The 15,370-nt window shown below is 48.0% G+C and overlaps 1 protein-coding gene across 2 annotated transcripts in view; it reads left to right on the forward strand.

The window, feature by feature from the left end:
• Maco1 (macoilin 1) overlaps nucleotides 1-9,037 on the forward strand; it is a 61,125-nt gene extending 52,088 nt beyond the window's left edge. For both annotated transcript variants that reach the window (XM_034502346.2, XM_076933987.1), the window contains exons 10-11: nucleotides 3,033-3,207; nucleotides 7,122-9,037. In XM_034502346.2, the coding sequence (XP_034358237.1) occupies nucleotides 3,033-3,207; nucleotides 7,122-7,324 (378 nt within the window). In that variant the 3' untranslated portion in view covers nucleotides 7,325-9,037. The remainder of the gene's footprint in view (nucleotides 1-3,032; nucleotides 3,208-7,121) is intronic.
• Nucleotides 9,038-15,370: the final 6,333 nt, after the last annotated feature.

Below are 15,370 nucleotides of genomic sequence, written 5' to 3' on the forward strand. Positions count from 1 at the left end.
CCAGTCAAAAGGATTTGGAATAGCTGGGCAAATGGGGGGAATAAAAGTAGAGCTTTAGTAACATAGGCTGGAAATGCAGAAACGATGGGGGAATAAAGTATCTCTATTTGATCCAAGTCCAAGAAGACGTCTAAGCATAAAATCAGTATACAAACTCACAGATAACCAGAAAGTGAATAAGGTAGATATACTTGGGCTGGGGGCTGCTGGGCTGCAGAAACATCTCAGCAGTCAAAGGCACTGGCTGCTCTGGCAGAGGACTGGGTTCAATTCTCAGCACCCACATGGTGACCCACAGATACCTCCTGTTCCAGAGTATCTGGCCCCTCTTCTAACCCCCACAGAGACCAAGCTCACATGTGGCACAGATAAACACACATGCAGGCAAAATATTTACACAGTAAAAAAGAGATATAAAAATTTAAAAATGAGAGGGACTGACTGACTGACACACTCACTCACTCACTCATTCACTGAGTGTGGTGGTGAACACCTTGAGTCCCAGCACTGGGGAGGCAGAGGATCTTTGTGAGTTCCAGTATAGCCAGAACTACAGAGTGAGACCCTCTCTAAAACAAGCAAAAAATATAGATATCAATGAATATTAAAAATAGCACTTTTAGTATATAAATAGCTGGTAAAAGTTACTAACATACACAGAGAAATAAAGTATACAAGCAGATCCTTTACAGAAGAGAAACAAGTGCTAAAAGTGGCTCTTCAGGACCAGTGACAGTGTGGTTTATCAGCGAGAGATTCTCACTGGCAAGCCCCATGGCCTAGTCACCCACCCATAATGAAGAGAATCGACTTGTGTGTCCTCTGACACAACAGTGTACACTGTCAAAATAGTGGCTAGAGCCATGGCTGAGTGGTTAAGAGCACTCACTGCTGTTTTGGAAGGTTTTATTTTTCAGCACCCAGATTGTGCCTTATAACTGCCTGTAACTCTAGGTCTAGAAAATCTGACCCCTCTTCTGACCTCCATGTTCCTGCAAGCACAAGGTACACACACATACATTCACACACACATTTTAAAAATCAAACACTTTTTTTTTTAATTTATATAGTATACTGTAGCTGTCTTCAGACATACCAGAAGAGGACATGGGATCCCATTACAGATCATAGGTTGCTCTTAACCCCTGAGCCATCCCTCCATCCCCCTCAAATACTTTTAATAATTAAAATTAATGTAAAAATTTAAAGTGTACTCTTACTGCCAAGAAATGACATGCATATAAAAATTAGCAATCATTCCCTCCTGTAAAATTGGCAAAGAATTTGTTTTACTTTGACATGGGGTCTTGTTATATGACCCAAGTTGGCCGCTAACTCGTAGCAGTCTTTTTGCTTCTGCCTTCCACCTGCTGATATATGATAGGTGTGGGCCACCATGCCCTGCCATAAGATTTTAAAAGATAATCTTAGTGGAAATGCTATAAGATAGTCCTCCACACTGCGGGAGTGCAGCTTCAAAGAGAAGGTCACAACACTTCTGGGGCACTCCTTTTTAGGAAGCCAGCCAAGGTACAAGACCTCATCAGTGACTAATACCATGTTCAGTGTAGTGGCCTAGGGATATAAAATAAAGAAGAAGAAAACAGTCTGTCTGTCTGTCTGTCTTTCTTTCTTTCTTTCTTTCTTTCTTTCTTTCTTTCTTTCTTTCTTTTTTTAAAGAGACTGATTTTTCTGTGTAGCCTTGGTTGTCCTAGAACTCAGTCTGTAGACCCAACTGCTGGCCTCAAGGAAATCAGTGCCTCCCTATAGCCCCCAGTGCTGGGATTAGAGGCATGTGCTGAGGCCGCCACCACCACCAGCTGGAAACAGTCTTAATAACGGGGCAGATATATTACTTAAGGTACAGTATACACAGGAACAAGGCATACCATCGAGCCATCAAGAGGTCTGTTTTCAGCCTGGTGTGGTGGCACCTGCCTGTAACCAGCACTTACAAAACTGAATAGTTAAAAATGATCTAAGTTTTAGTTTTTAAATACACTTTATCTATATTAAAGGATTATGGGTAACTTTCAAGTTTCTTTTTTTTTTTTTTTTTTTTTTTTTTTGGGGGGGTTCGAGACAGGGTTTCTCTGTGTAGCTTTGGCTGTCCTGGAACTCACTCTGTAGACCAGGCTGGCCTCGAACTCAGAAATCTGCCTGCCTCTGCCTCCCAAGTGCTGGGATTAAAGGTGTGCGCCACCACTGCCCAGCCAGATTTTGTATTTTTTAATTCTCTGAAATAAGTTTGGATTTCTATTTTTTAAAAAAAAAAAAATGTAGGCCAGCCGGGCGGTGGTGGCGCAGGCCTTTAATCCCAGCACTTGGGAGGCAGAGGCAGGCGGATTTCTGAGTTCAAGGCCAGCCTGATCTACAGAGTGAGTTCCAGGATAGCCAGAGCTACACAGAGAAACCCTGTCTTGAAAAAAAACTAAAAAGAAAAAAAATGTAGGCCTTTTTCCCATCAGCACTTAAAGGCAGAGGCAGGCAGATCTTGAGTTCAAGGCCAGCCAGAGCTACACAGTGAGTTGCAAGCCAGCCTTGTTTACATTGTGAAAACATGTTTTAGAAGGAGAAAACAAAAAAGCACCAAGTTCATTCAGTACTGACTGACGGTATTAACAACTATTAGAAATGGGCTTTTCTGCAGTTTGCCTTATCAAAATAACAAACAGTTTTGCAACTTTAAGGGCACATTTTTACAAATGTGACTATAGCATAAGGCAGTGTTTGCAAATAGCTAAGAGGAATGGTGTCTCTGCTCTAAGTCTTGCAAGAGAGATCTGGAAGCAGATGCTGCTGTTTTCCAGACATGCACTCCACACACCCCACTGGTACATTTGAGGATCTGAGTCTTGTCTGGGTATGGCATGTACATTCTCTAAGAACGAAGTGTAAACACAAGGCATCAGGGTTCTCTGTTCTAATGGCCAGGTCAATAGGACTGCAGTTTACTTTGTGAGTTGAAGCCAGTTTATATACATCGATGCTCAAACTGCCCCATAACATCACTGTCTCTACGCTGTTGACAGGAGCTTCGGAAGTACAAAGAAAACGAGAAGGACACCGAGGTATTGATGTCAGCCCTCTCCGCCATGCAAGACAAAACACAGCACCTAGAGAACAGCCTCAGTGCAGAGACAAGGATCAAGTTGGATCTGTTCTCTGCACTCGGTGATGCAAAGCGGCAGCTCGAGATTGCCCAGGGTAGGAAAGCACCAGCCCACGTGGGATGGCAGGCCCTACAGGTTACAGTGATGCATAGAGTGGATGGACCTCTCCTCAGAGCTCTGAACTAGGGGCACCTCAGAGTTGTCCTACATTGTTTCGTGCCTGACTAATGTTGAGATTCGGAGTCAAATCAGTTGATGCTACAGGAGTATTTGAGATAACATATCAAGTGCTGGACTTACAGACAAGAGAAGTTGCACAGAATTGAACTCTAGACCTGCAGCTTTACTGTGTGTACACAGCCTGTGGGGACAGAAAGGCAGGATCTAGAGCAGGCTAGGAAGGTGGGTCACATCACAGGAGCTGGTGTTTGAGCAGTGAGGAGTGGGAGCATGAGTGAGGGTCGAGAAGCCTCCTTGCCAAAGGCACAGGGCCCTCCTAAGTTGCTGCAGGCTAGGAGTGTCTTGGGCAGTGCAGCAGAGGAGTCTAGAGAACAAGCCATCCACTCAGCAGAGAATTGCTGGGACTTGCTAGTATCTCTGATAACCAATAGACACCATGGCAGGGACAGTGAGCAAGCCTTTATGGTATTTTTAAGACAGGAGAAAGAACAGTGGGGAGGAGACTGGAAGGGAAGACACATCCTTGAATGGGAAGCCTTTGAACAGAGACTGAAGCCAAGGAGTAGTGAATAAAGGCAAAGCCTGTGGGCATGGAAGAGACTCACAGGTCTGCTGGCCTAGGTGAGACAGGAATAGCAGCAGCCAGGTTCTATAGTAGTGCCAGTGGAAAAAGCTTAGACTTCATTCTAACTGGCGTGGAGGGGTGTGGGAGATTCCTCACAGAAGGTGGCATGACCTGATGAAAAGAAAATTGGATTTTTGCTCACAAAACTGATTGGTCACTTACGTGTCTAGGACACTGAGGAAACCTTTGCACTGGTTGACTGGTGCATGGAAAGGGTTCTTAAGAAGGGACTCACCAAGCAGCCAAGCTCTGGAAACTGACATCCTGGAAAGCCCAGTGTCTACTGGGGTATTGTGGCCCAGATTCTTAAGATTACCGAGCATGCTGGGAGAACTTATTTCACATAGATTATATAGCTGTGTCTACCTCAAATGCTTTCTATTCAAAGACGTGTCTTCCCTTCCCATCTACTCCCCACTGTTCTTTCTCCTGTAAATTAAAACACCTGGGAATCCAATTAAAATGAGGAAAATATTACATACTAACATTAATGCCATTTTATGAAAATAACTATTTTCAAATAATAAGAAAAGTGTCATTGTCTTATATTTATCATATTTATTTACTTTCTGACTTATAGAAAATATTTGCATTCTCCTCTGTGTTACCATTCATCTTGTGAGATTTTATACTGCACAAAGGGTTCGCCAATGGCCTCACTGTGCTTACTACAGAAGGCAGTGATGTTCTGGTGCTTTTGTGTGCTGTGGACCCTATGGAGGCTGGCTATATTTTGAGAATAACTACACTAGGGCAGGCCAGGAGAAAGGATGGCGGAGATAGGAGACTAGAGAGCACGTGGTGCAGGCAGGAGTGAGTAGCTCATGGGATGACACCTGAGAGCAGAGCATGGTGAGGAGGAGCAGGGTTTATAGGGGAACAGTCCTGACCGGGGAAAGAAAGCAACTGAGGCTGTCCAGGCCAGTGTTCTGGTAACCCTAGACCTGGAGGCCATGGAAGAAAAGAGGGGAAGTTAAAAGGGACTGTGAATGTAGCGTGCTGAAGAGCATCAGTCCCCAGGTCTTCCAGGGAAAACGGCTCTTCCAGTGGCAGCATGGGAGACAAGGAGAGTGGAGCAGAGGCCAGTTCAGAAACTGGTGTTGTCTCCTGTCGAAAAGGAAATGCAGGGTGAGGGAGGACGGTGTATGGAGAAGAGCTGAGACACTTGAAAGATCACAAGGATCAGGGTACTGGAACCAAGACAGAAGAGCAAATAGGGTCTGAGGCGGGAGGAAGAAGTGCTTTTGGTCTGGGGCACTGATCAGTAGGTGCTCCTCAGACACCCACGTGGGACACAGCTATCAGTCACTGGGAACTTCAGCCTTGCCTGGATATGTTTAGAAAATAGAGAAGCTAAGGAGTTGGTAAAAACCAACCACCTAAGAGGCTTGGGGTAGCCCAGGTGATTGACCAGAGGCTACCTTGAGAGAAAGGTGCTTGAAATGGTTTCCAGGGATCCTGCCTTGAAATTGAGCCTCTCGCCTCCTGCTGGCCCTTTTTCCTGTCAGGCTTAGCACTGAGGAATGACACCTCTGCTTAACTAGCCCTCTTTGCTGGGATCTGTACACTGGGAAAAGATCCATCTCCCCGTCATGGAAACAGCACCTGCTCTCTGGGGCCAGAGTGCTGGGCTTTCTAGCATGGCTGCACTCCACTCTAAGCCTACAAATGTTTGGGAAGACAGGAAGGTCGGTGTCAAACCTCTTGAGGTGTTTTCCTGTTACTAATTAAAGAAATCAAACTGAACTCTGTTGGAGAAAACAGTGGCTCATGTATCAAGTGCCACTAAGTACTTAATTCATCTGAAGCACATTGTGTTCAGAACATGGCTGTTTGGTGCTTACCTGAAACTTGGGAGCCCTAAGGAAGTCAGAGTCCAGTTCTTTTCTCCTGCTCATGGCTCCTGCTTTTTCACTGTCTCCCTTCAAATGTGGTCCAACTTCATAATTTAAATCCACACCTGTTCCTTCCTATGCTGTTACTAATCCTGATTACAAAATGATTCTTCATCTCCACGACACCCTTCTGAGACGTGACACCCAGCCTTCCCTCAGCGCAGACACTTGTCTCTACAGTGAGAGCTGCTCGTACACAGCCTCTTCCTCTCCCTTGGTCAAAGAGGCACAGAGCATGAGGGGAGAGTTCATGGGTTGGAACACAGTGGTCCTGGCTCCAGTGCTGATCTGTGTCTTAACAACAGATGGGCTGAACAAGATACATAATCTCTGAAGCCTTGCCTCCCCCCTGGGCTGGATGTAGGGATTTAGCAATGGGAAGTTAGGAACATAGTGTGCCTTCACAGAGCTCATAACCCAGCAGTAGATAATGGGTCCGTAACCCAAGGAAGTGGAAGAGTGCTATGGGGAGTGGAAATGCCGTGGCCAGGCCGTGTGGAGTCAGCGCCTACGTTGTACCTTTCATCCTAAAGTGGGTGGTGATAATACTCACCTCTTCTGGTTGTGAAGGTAAAGAGGGTCAGTGTCTGTAAGCACTGAGAACCACTGTGCCACACTGGGCCTTACTGCTGCTTAACTAGCCCTCTTTGCTGGGATCTGTACACTGGGAAAAGATCCATCTCCCCGTCATGGAAACAGCACCTGCTCTCTGGCTGGGTGGTGGTTAATTATAGAGATACAGAAGGAAGGGAAAACTTGGGATGTGTTAAGAATCTAGGACTCATACGTTGACATTGATCAGGAAACCTCAGCTTCAAACAGAGACATGAAGGGCTAAGTTGGCTTTTGCTGAAGCAGTCAATTGAGTTTTGGGCAGAGGTCAAGAGGGCATTGTACCAGCAAGCTGGGCACGAGTCCCAGAACGTCATCTGTTTTCTCTCAGAGAACCTGCTGTGATGGATGGAAGGTCCTGGTTCTATGTTCCTTGGTTTAACACTCAGAGCCCAGTCTTCCAGGAGGGAAGCCCAACTCAGGAGGTAGAGCTGTAAACCCCACCCCTCTGACTGCTCGGTCACTGCCTCTTTCTTGTACCCCACAAGCTTAGAGCAGCTCAGCATTTTCCATAGTTAGAAAGGAAAAATGACAAAGAGCAGCACTTTCAGCCGCAGTGCCTGACGCCCTGATGTTGGGTACCTAGCAGGAGGTTTGCCTGCTCTTCCCAGATGCTGAGCTACGCCTCCCTCCGCTCGCCTAGGCTTGTCACGGGGGCTCTCCCTCCTCACTAACGCTAGGCCTTTGATCTTGCAGGGCAAATCCTTCAGAAAGACCAGGAAATCAAGGACCTAAAACAGAAGATAGCCGAAGTTATGGCCGTCATGCCCAGCATAACATACAGTGCCGCCACCAGTCCCCTGAGCCCCGTGTCCCCCCACTACTCTTCCAAGTTTGTGGAGACCAGCCCTTCTGGACTTGATCCTAATGCCTCTGTCTACCAGCCTCTGAAGAAATGAAGGCCGACTGTGTGCTTGCCCAACATTTGGAACCAGAAGGCTTCGAAAAGCAGCGTCTCTGGCAGTCAAGATAAAAAAGTTGATAGTGTGTTTTGTGGGACTGTATATGTTGTTGTTTTGAAAGGGGGGAAGTAACATCCAAGTCTGATTAGAACCGCCCATCAGTTGTTCTTGGAAGTTTTTAGAAGACCTCACAGGACTTTGCAGTTTATTTTTCTTGGCCAACACATTAAAACCATTCTTGGATTTCAAGTAGCCAATTTTGCCTTTTTATGTATTTTTACATAGTTTCCTCTTGAAGAAAAAAAAAAAGCAGAGTTTTTTTTTTTTTGCTTTTCAACTCTATTTTGTTCTTAAATAAGCAAGAAAATTGCACGTTGTATTCACGGACGACAAGAAAAGCTTAGTTTCTGTGAGCGTGAGAGGCTGCACAGCCGAACAGCTCCTGAGTCCATAGCTGCATTAAAGATGGTTATTTCCATTACAGAGAAAAAAGAGTGGTTGCCCCTCCAAGGACCAGACAGATTGAGAGTGTCGCTTAAGCTGAGAGAGACTTAAGGGTGAGGCTGGCTTGCAAACGTGTGACCGTGTGTTTGGAGTATTGACATTTCCGTCGCTGTTAGCTCTAGAGTACATCCAGAGCAGTCTTTGCATTACCCTGTGAAAAGACATTTCAAGAGGAAACTTGATCATTTTCAACTATCTGTCCCCTCCCCCCACCCATCCCCTTTCCCTCATCTGTCTTCTGTTTGTCGAGTCCACTGCTGATCCTGTTGTCAGCTGGTAGGTGGCTGGGCTGCTGGTCACCACGCCACCACTTGGGTTTTTTTTTTTTTTTTTTTTTCCACAGGAAGCACACACACAGGGTTCTGTGCTTGCTGCCAGCCAAGCACCTTAGTAGGCAGCCTGCTGGGCGGGAGAGAGGCCTAAGGTTGCCTGATCAATCCAAGCCGTGGTCTAGGTGCCTAGGTGCGGCTCCCACGGGTCATTTGCTGCTTTCTTCACCCTCCTCACCTTGTGTTTGATGGTTTACAGATGCCTGCAGTTCCTCAGCTCTTGTGCCAAGGAGGAGTGGTTGTTGTTTTTGTTGTTGTTTTGAAGACTTAAACTCTGCACAAAGATACTGGTTCAACTGTGTATTATACATTGGTAGGAAGTCTGCTCAGACCTTTGAGAGTGTGTCAAGAATCAGGGAGCGGGAGGGCAGGGAAGAGGAGGGGCAAAGCAGAGTTGCGCTCTGAAAGCTGGGGAAATTAAGAAACCAAATCGATCGGCTTTGCTTCCATGCTGTGTGTTCTGGAAGGACATGGCTCTAAAATTTCCTGTTGATTGGCATGTATATCTCATTTAAAGCAAATTAGGTAGGACAAAGCAGTCAGTAAAATTAGAAGTATTACAGAGAATCATCCTTTCAATCACAGATCTTGTTTTGGAGTAAAACAAACTTCTAGCTTTAGCCAGGTGTGCATGTTGCTGCCATTTGCATTTTTGAGTCATTTTGTGTAAATGTCACCATGAAAGTGTTACTCAGAATTGTCATAGTTTTTTTTCCCCCCATCTTTGTGCTAAAACATGGAAAATTGTCACTGTGTTGATGAGGTTTCCCCCATTCTGCTGCCTTTGGGACACTGTTTTCGTTAAACTTGGTCTTGGCTGCATTCTTTTTTTTCCCCTGTGGGGTTCAAAAGAATAAACATTTTCTTACTGATAAAACTAGTTTCCTGCCTTTTTAACATCCCTGGAGGACACAGCGATGTAGATGCTTCTGCTGGGTCTGCGGTGGTGGCCAGTTGTTTTCAGCTCCTCTCAGCCCCAGGTCGGATGGTGGCTGCACACATGGCACTGGCCGTGAACAGGTGCAGGGTTAGAGAGATGCACCTCCAGGAGCGCCAGCTGGCTTGATTTCTAAACTTAAGACACATCCACCTCATCCACCTTCCCTACTCCTGGTCTCTGGCATCCAAGCCAAAGCCATCTTCTGTGCAATCTCCTTTCCCAAGCCTCCAGCTGGAGTGGGCCTAGGGGTAACTGCTTGAGGAGAAGAAGCAGGAGAGCAAGTTCTTTTCATGTTACCCTGCCCTCTCCCGCTTTCTAGAGTCTTCTTTGACTACTTAGTGACCAGTGCCCTGTTAGTTTTCCCCTGCTATGGATGCTTGACTGGCCTCCAAGGTGAGCACTTCCACCACAACCCCGCCACCATCCCTGCATGCTCGGCGTAAAGTTTCTGTCTGTTTTCATCTGAGAACCAGCGGCCTGTGGCCCGTGCTCTCCCATCTCGCCATTAGTACCATTGATATTGGCTCAGGTTTCTAGAGAATTCTGCTCTAGCATCTCATCTTCTATCCTTGTTGCCTCTATGGATAGGCATCCGAATCTTGGCCATTAAGGTTTGTAGGCACACCACACTGAACTACTATAAGCAGAGTCCTCCAGGAAACCCCCTGGGCTTGGCTGGCCTTTGCCTCCTCTGAAAGTGTTTCTGCTCACAGTGCTCTCGCTGGCGTGGTGGTAATGGTCTTCACTGCTAGTAATCACCAGTTGTCTTGTCTGCCTATCCTAAAGTGCCCTGATGTCCCAGGATTTCTGATTTATTACATGTTGTAAAGCGATGTTTGCCATTCTAAAGGGTTCAGTTTTTACAAGAAGGACGGACTGAGTGTGTTGTGACTGGCTGAGAACCCTCTTGGTTGACATCCTCCAAATGGCCGTTCCATCCCCCTCATCCCCCTGGCAATCCTTCCAAGAGATCCTAAAAGTGAGAAGAAACAGTTGCTGTTGCTCAAGCCTGTGGGGAGGGGCTGTCCTTGCCCCTGTCTTCCCCTTGCCCCATGCCACCCAGAACAGCTGCCATCTGATTGCTGCCTGTGACCTGGGGCTGAGGAGGATGGTAGGCCCAAGTGCAGTGAGTTGGAGGCCAGCTGTATTGTAAAATCCTGTTTCAAAGAAACATGATTCAGATTACATGGCAGGAACTAAGATGTAGAACCCAGACTGCCCCAGAGGTGAACTAGCTAAGCTTTTTTTTTTCAGGATGAACTGGGGGAAGGATGGGAGCCAGGCTCACTCATGGTTAAGGGTCTTAGACCTGAAGTACCTGGCTGGCTGGGCTGTGGTAAATGTTCCTCGGGTTCTCTCCTCACTGGTTTTTTAATCCCTGACCCTCTGTGTGCATGCACACAGACACACACCTGCACATACATGCACCTGAAAGCTTAAAGTTGAGGCCCAGAATCCTCAATGCCTTCCACCTTACTGAGAAAGAGTCAATAACTCGCTATGGTTAGAGTCGCTAGCCAGCTTCCTCTGTGCTTTTCCCTGTGCTTGCCTTCAGGGGCTGAATCTGAAGGTGTCTGCATGGTACTTGTGTGGATTCTGAGGTCCCCCAGCTCTTAGGCATTTGCCAGAGAAAGCCATCCCTGTCTAGTGGTCCTGTTCTGCTGTGGCCCACCGAGAGCCCTGTGGTCTGGCCACACCCACCACACGGTGAGCGTCAGTCCCCAGCTTTGGCACTGGCCCTGCCCTGAGCCTCTCAGAGTGTTGCTTCATGGCTCTCTAGGCCCTCTATGCAAGGTCTGACCTGACGTCATCAAGGAGTCCATCGCAGTAAGACAGGTCTGCCGGCTGTGTGTGTGACATGGACTCAGATGTGCTCAGCATCTCCGGGCCCCCACTCACAGCCTCATTGGCTCAGGCCCTCCTGCTCACCTGACTCTGCATTTTAATAAGGTCTGCTGTGTAGCCCACCCCCGAGTGACATTCCCAACCTGAAGACTCAAGGCGTTGTCCCCTCACTTCTAGTTCACGCTTTTGAAATTTTAGGACGAAGAGCTTAGCTACTGAGGGGTGAAGGAAGTGAGGATCTCTAAACCCTACTTCATGTTTGAGATAAGTGTCTTACCACGTAGCTCTGACTGGCCTGTGGAACTGGCTAAATAGACCAAAGATGTCTGCCCCCTCTGTCCCTTCCTCCAGCTGGGAGCCCAAGCTTGGAGGGTAGGGTCTTCTTTGCTAGAGAGCAATGGCTGATGAAAGCAGGTCAGCATCGCTGACTGACCCAGGTCAGGTAATCGCCAAAGCATGCGATCTGAAGTATGTGTTGTCCTATCAGAGCAACCTGTAACAGTGCCGTACTGCGGAGTTTTAGACAAGTCTAAACAGGCTGCCTCCAGGACAGGCAGAGCAGAGGGAGGCTGGTTACCATGACGTCTCCCATCTGCCTGTCCGCTTTCTGCTGAAACCTTGTGTTTCTTGTCAGATTTCCTCCACAAGTGTCTGCTTGTTCTAGCCAGGCTCAAAGATTCCTTCAACAGCTGGGTGCTCAGAGAACAAGTCAGGCTGGGAAGCCATTGTCTCCTGGGGGCTTTTCCTGTCTGTTCCACCAGGAAGGGTTCTGGCTGACATAGTCCGGGGATCTTCATTCTCCCAAGGATACCTACCACACTTTTCTTGCCTCCTTCCTTCCTCGGCTGGCTCTGAACAATTCTGCTTTCTCCTGTCTCAGCTCCTCTGCCCTTGCTTGCCATTCAAGCTCAGGCCTCCTTGGGTTGGGCTCCCTAGACCCTGGGGTTGCTGTCTGTAATACTTGTAAGCACCCAGGCTTAGACATGCCCTGTCCAAAAAGTCAAACTGTGCGTCCTTGGGAAGCTGCTCTGTCTTCTTACCTAGCAGTGCAGTCTGGAGTTGATAGGGACATGGACCTGAGGGTGACAGGACCTTTAGTGAGTTTGACTTGGAACCTGTACTTACTTTTCATTTCCTTTTACATTTATTTTCTGTGATGGGGCAGAAGGAGGTAGGCCACAGCAGAAGTGTAGAAGTCAGAGGAACGTACAGGAGGAATCCCTTCCCTCCTTCCACTGTGGCTACAAGGAGTCAACTCAAGGTACCAGGTTTGTCTACAGGCTCCTTACCTGTGGAACCATGGCTGGTCCCTAAACCTGCACCAATACATCTTAGTTCTTCCATTCCCCTCCCCACTCCCACCCCCACCCTCATTGCTCTGTCTCAATCAGAGATGGCAATTTACTCTCAGAAGTCTGTGTTGGCCCCATGCTAACTTAAATAGGTGGTTCTCTAATGCAGAGTTCATGGCAACAGCCTGAAATAAATAGTCCACTAAAACACTCCCAAGTTCCATCCCCTGTCACACAGGTTCAGGGGATAGCCCTCAAATTACATCCTGAACAAGCTCTGGGTGAGGCTGAATCCTAGGACCTCTGAGAGCCAGTGACCTGAACCACTGCCTGAAGCTATGTCCACCAGCTGCCAGCAGAGGGCACAGACCATCTCAGCCAGAGGCCCTGGCTCCTCCCCAACCACCAGCACCACTGGGCATGGGAAGCTGTTCCCTAAAGACTTTGCTATATCTGCACTGCTTTCAGAATCTGTCACTGACAAGCACCAAGTCACCTCCTAGTGGCCAGGCTCTGGATAAATGCAACTTACTGGTGGGGAAGGCTTCCCTGGCCTCCCTCCCATTAAATGAGGGACCTTTGCTCAGAATTCTTCTAGTTAAAATGGGAGGTGATTTCTGTTTTCTCCTCTGGACCCTTGTATATACCCCTCACATTTCTGACAGTAAACCTGATCACTTTTATGAGAGATGAATTTTAAAATATTTTAAATGTAATTGAAAGACAAATCAAGGGGAGATGATTCGGGGTGAAGGTGCTTGCTATACAGGCCTCAAGGACCTGCGTTTGATCCACAAATTCCATGGGAGAAGCAGAGAGTGGACTCTGGTAGACCTCTGACCTTCGTGCCTGCCATGGCACCATGCACAATAATAGGAGGGAAAGAGGAAGAAGAGGGGGGAGAAAGGAGACTCAGGAGCTTGTGCGGCCTGAGGAAAGCCCCTCTGGTCCTTAGCCCCCGGTTGTTGGTTCTCCTGGGGTGTCTGCCTGAGGGAGAAGGGTTAGGGGGTCACAGTTGTCTGAGTAATCAAGATAGATGAGGGTTTGTCCCATCACCTCAGCATTGTACTGTCCAGAGTGTTTGGGTTCAGACTGCCCAGTCCAGTCACATTGAGACACTGGAATGCTGGGGCCATCCACAGCCAAGTGGCCGGGAGCAGGCCGAGGTATTGAATCTCAGAGGAGTCCTGGCCTAGGCTCCTGTGCCTGTGGACATACTGCATACAGCACAGAATCTCAGACATTTAAAAACTGGGAGAGTCAGGTGGTAGTGGCAGATGCCTTTAATCCTTGCACTTGGAAGGCAGAGAGGTAGGCAGATCTCTGTGGGTTCGAGGACAGCCTAGTCTACTGAGCAGGTTACAGGGCAGCCAGGGCTACACAAAGAAACCCTGTCTTGAAATAACCAAAAAAAAAAAAAAAAAAAAAAAGAAGAAGAAGAAAAAGAAAGAAAAGAAAATCATCTGTTGATTGTCATCTGTCGATCTATCTGTAATCCATTTAGAGACAGGGTCTTGCCATGTAGTCCAGGCTATCCTGAAACTCTGTAACCCACAGCCTTGGCATCTCAACAACTGGGATGACAGACAGTCTTGAGCCACCATGCCTGATTCGTTTTGTTTTTGAAACTGGGTCTCTGTGTAGAGCAGGCTAGCCACAATTCCTATTCCTTCTGCCTCTGAGTGCTGGCACTGTGGGCTCATTAACCACACCTGGCCAAGGATTTGGACGTTTCTGTTCAAACACCTGGATATGCAGCCACCCCCACGTGCCCTCCCCCTAGTCTGTACTCCCTGCAGGTCATGGTTCCCACTCTCCTACATGGTGAATTACCTAGGGCCTGGCAACATGCCCTTTCCAGCCACCCAGACTTGGCTGGACTGAGCTGTTTGGTTTTTGGCAGCAGGGTTGGAAAACTGGGCATAGGGGACAGGGCTTGAGAGGGACCTTCTGTCCTGATGACTCGGGGCCTCAGAGGAGACCAATTCTGGTGGCTGGAGCAAAGGAAATCAGAGCTAGACTCAACTAGTCAGTCTCTCACTTTCCTCACCCACTGGCCTTCTCTCCAGGCCCCAGCCTCGGTTTCTCCTGGTCACATCTCTTACACTGATGTGCACTAATGTCAACCAACCCAGAATTTCTTCAAAGAAGTTCTGCGAACAACACCTGAGGTGGTAGTCTGTGTGTTTCATCATCTGAGGCTTGCTCTCCTTTTCTATCTTGCCCAGGCTAGCCTCAAATTTCTGGGTTCAAGTGATCCTCTGGCCTCAGCCTCTGAAGTAGCTGGGGATCACAGGCATACGTCACCACAACTGGCTTTATCTCAAGTTTTCCCATAATAAACCATAGGAATTATGGCCAGGAGAGCAAGCACTGTGCTGTCAGGAAGGGCGAGGAACCCAGCCAGAGAGAGATAGCAGCCAGCCACCAGAGCAGTTCGATGGGCAGGAGTCCCTGCCATGAGTCTGTGTGTTCTGGGCTGTTGAGAGTCAGAGCTGCCTTTGAGGCCCAGGTAGATGGGCATGGCTCCCCACAGGGACCACCGGCTCCATGCCATCAGGCAGGGATACTATCTCCGCCCTATTGCTGTGACCTGTACTAGCTGTGGGGTGTAACACGATTCGGGGCTGAGAGCAGAAGTGTGAAATACACCTGAGACTTGGCCTCTTACTTTCCACAAGAACAGTAGTCCCAGTTAAGAAGGGAGACAGCTGGAGGAAGGAAGTCAGAGCCAGCTCTCAGGTCTGGTGGTAAGACTGTCTTCCTGTGTCAGTAAGATCTGGGACTGCTTATTTTACGGCAAAAAGGACTTACACAGAAAAAATGCCTGCTCGGGTCCCCTGCTCCCTCTGTGTGAACGTCTCTGCCTAGTTCCTATGTTGACATCCCAGCCCCCAAGTGAGGGGTGTTCAGCAGATGATTAAGTCTGGAGCCACGCCCTTTTCTTAGGAAACCCCCGGGGGGGGGGGGGTTGGCAGAACACTGCTCTAACCAGACACCAGATCTGAGATGTTTTCCTCCTGAACTCTCCACATGTCACACATTTCAGGGGGACCCAACACTTCAGTTTCAGCTTCCTGAAGGGGACAGTCTAAAGCATACAGAGACTAGGGGCTTTTACAAAAAAGAGGGC

The sequence above is a fragment of the Arvicanthis niloticus genome, chromosome 5, assembly GCF_011762505.2.
Source record: "Arvicanthis niloticus isolate mArvNil1 chromosome 5, mArvNil1.pat.X, whole genome shotgun sequence".
Lineage (NCBI taxonomy): Eukaryota > Metazoa > Chordata > Mammalia > Rodentia > Muridae > Arvicanthis > Arvicanthis niloticus.